The 11,688-nt window shown below is 46.6% G+C and overlaps 1 protein-coding gene across 1 annotated transcript in view; it reads left to right on the plus strand.

Moving 5' to 3' along the window:
* Positions 1 to 11,688, plus strand: part of tmem198b (transmembrane protein 198b) — a 99,552-nt gene that overhangs the window by 83,604 nt on the left and 4,260 nt on the right. The window contains exons 3-6 of the mRNA XM_048599184.1: positions 1,820 to 2,049; positions 4,089 to 4,324; positions 8,316 to 8,891; positions 10,406 to 10,563. Coding sequence (XP_048455141.1) covers positions 4,162 to 4,324; positions 8,316 to 8,891; positions 10,406 to 10,563 — 897 coding nt within the window. The 5' untranslated portion in view covers positions 1,820 to 2,049; positions 4,089 to 4,161. The remainder of the gene's footprint in view (positions 1 to 1,819; positions 2,050 to 4,088; positions 4,325 to 8,315; positions 8,892 to 10,405; positions 10,564 to 11,688) is intronic.

Consider the following 11,688-nt stretch of genomic DNA (forward strand, 5'->3'; position numbering starts at 1 on the left):
ACTCTCAGAACAGGAACAGCACAGTGTTAGATACAGAGTAAAGCTCCCTCTACTCTTTTAAACTAAAGTAAAGCCTCACTATACTTTTAAACTGAATGTAAAGCTCCCTGCACACTGGCCACATTAGTTGGCAGTGTACAGCATATGAGACCATCAGATGTAGCAGCAGAAGTAGGCCATTCAGCCCATCGAGTCTGCTCCAATATTCAATGAGATCATGGCTGATCTGATAATCCTCAACACCACTTTCCTGTCTTTTCCCCATAAAATTGTTCACAGTATTCCAGCTGTGTTCTGACTAGTGTTTTGTGTTGTTTTAGCAAAATCTCCTGACATTTATACTTCATTCCCTTGAAATAAAGGCCAATATTCCATTTGCCTTCCCTATTCCACATTGACATCAAGGCCAGATTCAACTGAATGTGGCATCAAGGAGCCCTAGCAAAACTGGAATCAATGGGTATCGGGGGCAAATGCTCCGGTGGTTGGAGTCATACCTGACACATAAAAAGATGGTCGTGGTTGTGGGAGGTCAATCATCTCAGCTCCAGGACATCTCTGCAGGAGTTCCTCAGGGTAGTGTCCTCAGCCCAACCATCTTTAGTTGCTTCATCAATGACCTTCCCTCCATCATAAGGTCAGAAGTGGAGATGTTCATCGATGATTGCACAATGTTCAGCACCATTCGTGACTCCTCAGATACTGAAGCAGTCCATGTTCACATGCAACAAGATCTGGATAATATCCAGGCTTGGGCTGACAAGTAGCAAGAGATGCCACACAAATGCCAAGCTATGACCATCTCCAATAATAGACAATCTAACCACCGTCCCTCGACATTCAATGGTGTTACCATCACTGAATCCCCCACTATCAACATCCTGGGGTTTACCATTGACCAGAAACTCAACTAGACTCACCACATTAACACAGTGGCTCCAAGAGCAGGTCAGAGGAACTCACCTCCTGCCTCCCCAAAGCCTGTCCACCATCTACAAGGCACAAGTCAGGAGTGTGATGGAATACTCCCCACTTGCCTGGATGGGGGCAGCTCCAGCAACACTCAAGAAGCTCGAAACCATCCAGGACAAAGCAGCCGCTTGATTGGCACTACATCCACAAACATCCCCTCCCTCCACCACCGACGGTCAGTAGCAGCAGTATTAATATTTACAATAAAAACTGAAAGAACTATAGATGCTGTAAATCAGGAATAAAAACAGAAGTTGCTGGAAAAGCTCAGCAGGTCTGGCAGCATCTGTGAAGAAAGAATCAGAATTAATTTTTCACGTGCGGTGACCCTTCCTCAGAACTGAGATCCAGACCTGAAACGTTAACTCTGTTTTTTCCTTCACAGATGCTGCCAGACCTGCTGAGCTTTTCCAGCAACTTCTGTTTTTGCTCCTGATTTACAGCATCTGCAGTTCTTTCGGTTTTTACCACCTTCAAGTTCCCCTCCAAGACACTCACCATTTCTTTAGTGTCACTGGGTCAAAATCCTGGAATTCGCACCCCAAGGGAGTTGTGGGTCAATCCACAGCAGGAGGACTGCAGCGGTTCAAGAAGGCAGTTCACCCCCACCTTCTCAAGGGGGCAACTAGTGATGGGTAATAAATGCTGGGCCCAGCCAGCGATGCCCACATCCCATATTGAATAAAAAGAAATCAACTGCTGAAGTTGATGCTAGGTCTTTGTGAATCATGTACCATGACTCCCAAATCCCTGTGTGCTATAAACGGAACATTAGTGGGAGAAGTGTGAGAAATAAATGGAAGACTGCAGGTTCCTGAAACCTATTTTTTAAAATTTTGTTTTCTAGGGGACGTTGTTTTAGAAACATCTCGAAGAGATCAACGACCTTTAATCTTCACTTCAGCGAGTCAACAGCCAGGAGCTGGTACAGTGTGAACCACTGTCCCTCAAATGAGACAACTGAGTGAGCAGAGGCTTGGGTCGTCTCCTGGAAACCCCTCAGTGCTGACCCCCACCAGTGGACATTGTCTGCCAGTAAGAGGGGGAAGAGAGTCAACCAGCTCCAACGCTAATCAGGTAAGTGCCCTCTCCTTCATCATAGAGTCATACAGCACAGGAACAGACCCTTCGGCCCAACTCATCCATGCCTACCAGGTTTTCTAAACTGAACTACTCCCATTTGCCTGCGTTTGACCCATATCCTTCTAAACCTTTCCTTTCCATGTGCCTGTCCCAATGTCTTTTAAATGTTGCAATTATACCCACCTCTGCCACTTCCTCTGGTAGCTCGTTCCATACATGCACCACCCTTGATGTGAAAAAGTTGCTCCTCAGGTCCCTTTTAAATCTTTCCCCTCTCTCACCTTACACCTATGCCCTTCTTGCTGTGCTGGAAATTTGAGGAGAGTGTGAATTAACTGCACAGAGGCCAATATCCCATCAGCATGTCACTCTTTATTTACGCAAGAACAGTACATGGACTCTGACCAGCCAGTTCTCAGAGTGAGCAGAACCTCTGACACTCCTGTTTATATCTGTCAGCCAGGGCTCCCTGATTGGACCAGCTTAACAGCCCCCAATCAGGGAACTCATATTCTATGAGGTCCACCTGCCTGACCTTGTTACAATCATGACAGAAGGAGAGTTCTCACCGCAAGCCAAACCCATTGAGGGAGCTCAATGATAGAATTGTACAGTACAGAAGGAGACTGTTCAGCCCATCAGAACAATGCTGGCACATTGAAAGAACTATCCCACTCATCATCACCCTGCAGACTGATTTTTTTTTTCCTTTTCAAGTATTTATCTATTTCCTTTTGGAACGTGACTGCAGTGTACGTGTTTCAAACACCCTTAATGTCGGCAGCACCTTCCATATCACAGCACCACAAGGTGTAAGAACAATGTTCCTTCATGTTGCTCCTGTCTCTTTTTTGACCATTATCTTAAAGCTCTGATCCTCTGCCACTGAAACCCAGTAACCAACTCTAGCAAAAACCCATCTTTGTTGCATTTTGTTAGCACCTTTAACCGACTAACAACATTTGCTAATGAGCCCTAATGACATAACAAGGTGTAGAGCTGGATGAACACAGCAGGCCAAGCAGCATCAAAGGAGCAGGAAGGGGCCTAGGCCCTTCATCGTCCTTTTCCTGATGAAGGGTCTAGGCCCGAAACGTCAGCCTTCCTGCTCCTATGATGCTGCTTGGCCTGCTGTGTTCATCCAGCCCTGCACCTTGTTATCTCAGAGTTTCCAGCATCTGCAGTTCCTACTAGCCCTAATGACATGTTAGGGTAGATAACAAAACACTGGAGGGTCTTCAAGGTGGAAAGCCACGTAGTGAGTTGGCGAGGTTTAGGGGTGGAGTGGTTTTGGGACAGTGGTTGGGGGCCCAGGCACTCATGGGAGAGGGAAGAAAATCAGGAGATCCTCAAAAATCCAAGAATGGATTCAGTATGGAGTCCAGTGGCACATCATCCACTGCAGAGACACGAGAACCTGTGCTGAAGTAGCGTCACAATTGTGCTAAATCACCCAAAGATGCCTCACTGCAGCCACGTTCAAATAAAATTTGACATTGAGTTGCATGAGGAGATACTGCGATAGGTGACCAAAGGCTTGGTCCAGGAGAGGGATTTTGAGGAACAGAGGGAAGGAGGTTATAAGGGAAAGTTTAGTGAGTGTTGAAGGCAGCTGGAGACATGGCCATCAATGGTGGAGCAGTAAGAACAGGGGGGTGCTAAACGGGCCGGGTTTGAAGGAGCAACACGAGGCCGAAGGGTTTGAAGATGTTCCACCTGTTCCTCAGTCATTTACCCTCTACCCCTCCCTGTTACCCCTCAATCCTTCTCTCAAAGGGTTGTGAATCTGTGGGACTCACTACCCCAGAGTCCGGTGGATAATAGGACACTGAATAAATATAATGAGGAGATTTTTAATTAATAACGGGTTGGAGGGTTGTGGAGAGTAGGAAGGAAAGTGGAGTTGAGGCCAAGATGGGATGAGCTATGATCATATTAAATGGCAGAACAGGCTCGAGGGGCTGAATGGCCTACTCCTGCTCCTGGTTCTTATGTTAATTCCGTTGTTTGACACGTTCCATCCGTTTTTGCAGCCTCTCTGACTTTGAATGGAAGACGTCCTTTGACCTCTGCTCTGACTGACTGTTGCTACAGACCCACAAAGCCATGACCTCGACACTTCGAACTTTGCACTTTAAACTCTTGACTCATGGCACGGGTCAGGGTACCACCCATAGCTGTGATCAAGAGATCCTAAGGAAGTATGATATTGTACCTTCTGTGGTCTGCGCTATGTGCTGCCTCTTTGGGATTATTTATTGTTTTTTCGGTAAGTCAATGACACTTGGGACAGCCGTTGGGAGGGTCTTGGCGTTGGCGGTTGGGGAAAATAGTTGTTTATCAAATTTATGTTTCTCATTGGTGGATGGAATGACCGCTGAATGGTTGGCAGGAAATGGGAAGGGGCATCACCAAAGGGTCAACCTTTGGTCCCCATCCATAACTGCGATTGAGAAGTGGCAATGAGATGTCACTTTGATCCACCACCTTGATCTTGGTATCATCTGGTTGCCATGTTGGGCTATCATGTAGGCTCTATTTCACGGTCTCTATGGTCACATGATGGACCAAAATGCACTATCCCATGTGTTGAAAACGATGATGGATTTTAGTAAAAGGCCCATCTCAATGTTTCAGAAAATCCTTGTCGAGGCAATAACTTTAAGAAAAAGGGGGCAAGTTATGACATGGAATTCCATCATTCAGAAAGACAGAAAACTTGCATTGCTATAGCACCTTTTGTGATCTCAGGACATGCTAAAGGCTTTCGCTGCCCATTGAATCAAGCTGTAGCCAGACTCAATGATTGATACTCCACAGCCACCAGGGTTAAAGAATTCCAAAGATTCTCAACTCTTCTTGTTTTAAATTTGTTCATTGGATGTGGCTATGGCCTATACCTAATTACCCAGAGGGAAGCTAAAGGTCATCCATACATTGCTGTGGGTCTCACGTAGGCCAGACCAGGTAAGGATGGCAGAGTTCCTCCTCTAAAGCGGTATGAGTGAACCAGATGGGTTTTTACACCAATGGAAAGTGGTTGCATGGTGATTATTAAGGTAACCTTTAGGTACAGTGATTTTTATTTCCAGAATTCTGCCATGATGGGATTCAAACCCATTATTTCCAGAATGTTAGCTTGGGGTTCTGGATTACTAATCCCATGACATTACCAGTACACTGCCACATATCCCTAAATAAAGAATTTCCCCCTCATCTCAGCCCTACATGGCCTGCCCTTTACCCTGAGATTATGCCCCTTGGTTCTAGACTCACCAGCCAAGGGGAAAGCAGCCTATCTAGATTTATCCTGTCTCAGCTTGCAAAATCTTCACAAGTTCCAATCAGATCACCCCTTATTCTTTGGAAATTTTGGGAATACAGAGCCAGTTTCCTGAATGTCTTCTGATAAAACAATCCTACCATCCGAAGGATTAATCATAGAATCCTTACAGTGTGGAAGCAGGCCATTAGGCCCATCGGGTCCACCCTGACCCTCCAAAGAGCATCCCACCCAGACTCAAATCCCCTATCATATAACCCTGCATTTCCCATGGCTAGCCTGGATATCCCTGGACACTAGGAGCAATTTAACATGGCCTATCCACCCTAACCTGCACATCTTTGGAGTGTGGGAGGAAACCGGAGCAAACCCCATGCAGACACAGGGAGAACATGCAAACTCCACACAGACAGTCACCTGAGGATAGAATCGAACCAGGTCCCTGGTGCTATGAGGCAGCAGTGCTAACCACTGAGCCACCGTGTCACCATAATCTGGTGAAGATTTGTTGAACTCCCCCCATGGCAAGTATATCTTTCCTAAGGTCAGGGGAGCTAAACTGTACGCAATACTGTACATAGAACTGAGGGGTAAATACTGATGGTCTTCATTTAATGGCCATGGGATCTTTTATAACCACCTGAGGAGGCAGGTCTCACCTGAACAACAGCATCTCTGAGAGTGTATCACTCCCCTGGACTGTGCAGGGAGTGCCCACTGGGAAGGTGGTGGCCAAGTGATAATGCCCCTGGGTGAGTAATCCAGAGTCCCAGACTAATGTCGAGAAACTTATCAGCCATGATTGAATGGCGGAGCAGACTCAATGGGCTGAGCTCCGCTCCTGTGTCTCATGTTGTGGGAGATTGGGTTCAAATCCCACCATGGCGGACGGTGGAAACATGAATTTATTAGCAATTTGGAATTGTAAAATGTTAGTCTAATAATAATCCTGTAACTACTGCCAATTGTCATATAAACCCAACTAGTTCACTGATGTCCTTCATGGAAGGAAATCTGCCATTCTTCCCTGGTCTGACCTACATGAGACTCCAGACCCATAGGTTTAGTCTCAACTGCCATCTGGAATGGTTGAGCAAGACATTCAGTTCCTGGACCAATAGGGACGAGCGATAAATGCTGGCCTTGCCAGTGACAATAGGGATCGAACCCTACAGTCGTCTGACTCTGAGGTGAGTAAGGTACCAACGTCAACAACATCATAGAGATCGGGGTCAACATCGTGCTATTGTGATGGGAGGTAAAAAGGTCAGAGAGTCCTTGTGGAACAGTGACCTAATATAGTTAATAGGTGACTGCACCTGGAATGTAAATGGAAGATTGTGGATACTATGGGGTTGAGGACAGGGGGAGTAAACATTTAAAGGCATTACCTTGGTTTCAGTTCAGAAGAATCGAGAATTGATTTTGGTTCAGCTAACCAAGGGGCTGAAAGCTTTAAGGGCGATTTTGGAGGAGACCTAACTGAAGTTGGAAGTAAATATTATGCCTCACCTAGAAAGGGATGTAAGACAGTTCAGGGAAAGCCCAGTCACTTTTGGAGTAAAGGTTTAGCTTGTGAAAATTCCAAACCAGGAGTGTTTGATTAGAAATCAGCAGATTATTTAAAAAAACTGAGAAAATCTGAGCTTTCAGATTCATGAGGAATTCATGTAAGACTTCCCAGTTCACGCAACAGAACTAGGAAAAGAAATTAATTCAAACCTGGGCCTTTGAAATAAAGGGATAATTTCTCTGGATTTGAAATGCCGTGAAGTGACAATTTTACATAATAGTTGAGATTTTAATTTTTCTGTGTGCCATACTTTGACAGCTCATTTTGTTTATTTTTCCTTTTATGCAATAACTTCCTGTTTCAAAGTGAATCCTATATTTCAGTGAGAATGAATACCACATTAAATAAAGAAAAATATCTCTCAAGCCAGATTTCATTTAGGTTCACTAGATTAATTCCAGAGATGAGGAGTTTGTCTTATGGAGAGAGATTGAGCAGTTTAGGTCAGCACTCTCAGGAGTTTATAAGAATGAGAAGAGATCTAATTGAGGTATAGAAGATGCTGAAGGGAGATGACAATATTGACGTAGAGAGGACAGCCAGAGACTTTTTCCTAGGGTGGAGGTAGCTATTATGAGGGGGCATAGTTTTAAAGTGAGTGGAGGTAGATACAGGGGAGACATCAGAGGTAGGTTCTTTACTCAGAGAGTGGTAGGGGCATGGAATGCATTGCTGGAGAGGGTAGTGGAGTCGGCCTCATTAGGGGCATTTAAGCAGCTATTAGATAGGCATATGGATGATAGTACAAGTAGGGGTGGAGGTTAGATAGACCTTAGGTTTAGGGTAAAAGTTCGGCTCAACATTGTGGGCCGAAGGGCCTGTACTGTGCTATACTGTTCTATGTTCTATGTTTCTTCATGTGGGACAATCTAGAACGAGAGATCATAGTTTTAGGCTAAAGGGTAACAGATTTCAAACAGAAATAAGGAGAAATCACTTCTCTCGAAGTGTTGTGAATCTATGGAATTCACTCTCCCAGAGTGCGCTGGATGCTGGGACATTGAGTAAACTTAAGGAGGAGACAGACAGATTTTTATTTAGTAATGGGTTGAAGGGTTGTGGAGAGTGGACAGGAAAGTGGAGTTGAGGCTGAGATGAGATCAGCTCTGAGATGAGTTCTGAGGAAGGGTCACCATACCCAAAACGTTAAGCCTGATTTTTTTCTTCACAGATGCTGCCAGACCTGCTGAGCTTTTCCAGCAACTTATGTTTTTGTTGTATGAGATCAGCTATGATATTATTAAATGGCTGAGCAGGCTAGAGGGGCTGAATGGCCTACAGTTACTCCTCGATCTTATGTTCTTACGCCCTTGTTCAGTTGTACATGTTTAGTAGCTGGGATCTTTGCACCTTCTTACAGCGGAGAGATTTTCCTAACTGTTGTTCTCGCTCCTTGTGTTTTAGGCTACCGTTGCTTCAAAGCCATCATGTTCCTCACCGGCCTGATGTTCGGCTCCATCGTCATCTTCATGCTGTGCTACAAGGAGAGGGTGCTGGACACGCAGCTGAGTATGGAGGTCAGCGTGGGCATTGGCCTGGGTATTGGCATCCTCTGCGGCCTGGTCACCATGCTGGTGCGGAGCGTCGGCCTCTTCATGGTGGGCCTGCTGCTGGGCCTGCTGGTCGCCGTGGCAACGCTGGTGGTGCTGGAGCAGTTCTACCACCCCCGCACCGTCTGGGTCCCCATCGGCCTGCTGCTGGGTGCCGGAATGTTCTTTGCGGTGCTGACCCTGCAGTGGCAGCGCTTCTTCACCGTGCTGTCCACCTCCGTCTTCGGGAGCGCTGTCATCACCGTGACGGTGGATTACTTCATTGAGCTCTTCCTGCTCGTGCAGTACATCTACGAGAGGATGAAAGTGGCTCCAGTGCAGCCTGTGTGCTGGTACAGCTGGGTCATCTTAGGCGTCTGGCCAGTGCTGACCTTTCTCGGTGTCCTGGTGCAGTTCAAAGTCACAGCGGAAGGCTACTCTCACACAGAAGGTAGGCCCCACCACCGGGAGCAACGGGCCTACAGAGGCTGGTGAAGCTAAACCTTGAGGAAACTGGGATGCTGATAGCAGGGAATGTTGAGTTTTGAAAAGGATACCGTGATAGAGGAACTGAACATTATTTAATTGCTGAAAGACTGCCGAAAGCTACAGTACAGAGGGATTTCGGGAGTACTGTGCATGAATCACAAAAAGCCAGTATCCAAGTTCAGTGGGTAACAGGGAAGACAAATGAAATGTTGGCCTTTATTTCAAAGGAAATGGAGTGTTAGAATATTATAAAAGTACAAAAGGCATTGGTCAGACCTCAGCTGTAATACTGTGAAGTGTTTTGAGCCCCTTATCTAAGAAAAGATAGATTGGCATTGGAGACAGTCCAGGGAAGGTTCACTTGGCTGATCCTGGGTAAGGAGGGACTGATTTATGAGGAGAGGTTGAGTAGATTGGGCCTGTACTCATTGGAGTTTAGAAGAATGAGAGGAGGCCTTATTGAAACACCAAGATTCTTAGGGGACTTGTGGGGTAGATGTGGAAAAGTTGTTTCCCCTTATGGGAGAGTCTAGGACCAGACAGCATCATCTCTGAATAAGGGAGTCACCCATTTATGACAGAGATGAGGAGGAATTTCTTCTCTCGGAGGGGACTGAATCTGTGGAATTCGGTTACCACAGAAGGGCTGTCGAGACTGGGTCAGTAAGTATATTCAAGGCTGAGATAGATTTTTCACCAGGAAGGGAATCAAGGGTTATGGGGAAAAGGCAGGAAAGTGGAGCTGAGGATTGTCAGAGATTTCTGGAAAAACGCAGCAGGTCGTCTGTGGAGAGAAAGCAGAGTTAACGTTTTGGGTCCCAGCGACCGTTCCAACCAGTTCTGGAGTGAGAGAAGGAAAGATGAAAGATGGAACTTCTTTACTCAGAGAGTTATTAGGATTGGGAATGCACTGCCTGGGAGAATGGGGGAGGCGGATTCCACAGGAGGTTTGAAAAGGGAGCAGGATATATATTTGCGAGGGATAAAATTAGAGAGCTGTGGCGATTGGGCCGGAGATTGGGACTGGCTAAGTAGCTCTTTAAGGATCCTGAACAGACATGAAAGGCTGAATGGCCTCCTGTACTGTACAATTCTATGATCAGCCACAATTTTACTGAATGGGGAAGTAGGCCTGAGGAGCTGAGAGCCCATGACTGGCTCTTAATTAATGAATCTATCAGGTACAGGCAAAAAAATCCCAGCGTTGTCAGTGACATCCATGTCTTCTGAAAGAAGGAAGGGAAAGAAGTCCCAATGGCTTCCAATCGATAAAAGAATGAAACGTTCCGGAAACTTCCAACCGTGCCTGTCGTTATCATTTGTACAGGGACGTGGAGGGAGGGAGAAGGGAAAGGGGGAAGTTGGGGTGGGTGTGTGTGTGTGTGTGTGTGTCAGGGTGACATGGCCTCAGTGAGATGCCTGAACCTGAGTTTGACTGACCCTCATGTGTATGTGTGTGTCACCCCCCCATCCTAGTGTTTATCAGCAGGAGGCAGCGACGGGTGCAGCTAATGAGAATACGACAGAAGGAGAACAAGAGGAAGAGGAAGAAGCACCACAAGAAATATCAGGAGCCTGTGTACCGGAGAAAGCCGACTCCAGTCCGTCGCTACGATGGTGACGTGCTATCTCCGGTGAGTCGCCATTTTGAAGTGGTGTTGTGATTCACCCCGAGCTCTGTCCAGCCTACGTGCTGGCTCACCCCCCACAATGACTCCCCTTCAGACAGTTTGAAAATACCCACCCATCGCACCGACACGCCCCTCCCGGTCTCTCTCTCTCTCTCCCAACAGCACAGGATTAGATACAGAGTAAAGCCTCTCTGCACATCTCTACACCCTTCCATTCCCGGCCTCCTCACCAGGCCCGATTTTAATCACTCCACCATTGGTGACTACATCACAAGATGTAGGAGCAGAAGTAGGCCATTCAGCCCATCAAATCTGCTCCACCATTCAATGAGATCATGGCTGATCTGATCAACTCCAATTTCCCCATAATCCTTGATTAAAAATCTATCTACGTCAGCCTTGAATGTACTTAATGACCCAGCCTCGACAACATTCTGAGGGAAAGAATTCCACAGGTTCACTCTCCTCTGAGAGAAACAATCCCTTTTCTTGTTTGAAGGACCTCAAGCTGCTGGGGACTATGCTCTGTGCTTGCCTCTCCAAACCTCTGCACGTCTCCTCCTCAAAAAACATTCCTTCACATTGACCGCTCTGGTCAGGATGTTAATTCTCTGGCCAAATAGCCTCTCAGGTGGCCCTGTGTCACACTGGGTTTTACAAATCTCCTGTGAAATGAACTGTGACACTTTATTATTTGCCAGGTGAAGTATAATTCTGCATTGCTGTTGTTATTTCTGGCAGAAAGTAACCCAGTTAAACAAAACACTGACCAAGCAGTCTGCCTTTATCACTCATATTCCACCACAGTACCCCATCAAACACTCCCAGGACAGGGACAGCACGGGGTTCGATACAGAGTAAGGCTCCCTCTGCACTGTCCCCATCAAACACTCCCAGGACAGGGACAGCACGGGGTTCAATACAGAGTAAGGCTCCCTCAACGCTGTCCCTCCATCAAACACTCCCAGGACAGGGACAGCACGGGGTTAGATACAGAGTAAAGCTCCCTCAACACTGTCCCCATCAAACACTCCCAGGACAGGGACAGCACGGTGTTAGATACAGAGTAAAGCTCCCTCAACACTGTCCCCATCAAACACTCCCAGGGACAGGGACAGCACAGGGTTA

This window comes from Rhincodon typus, chromosome 7 (assembly GCF_021869965.1).
Source record: "Rhincodon typus isolate 14 chromosome 7, sRhiTyp1.1, whole genome shotgun sequence".
NCBI classification, from domain to species: Eukaryota; Metazoa; Chordata; class Chondrichthyes; order Orectolobiformes; family Rhincodontidae; genus Rhincodon; species Rhincodon typus.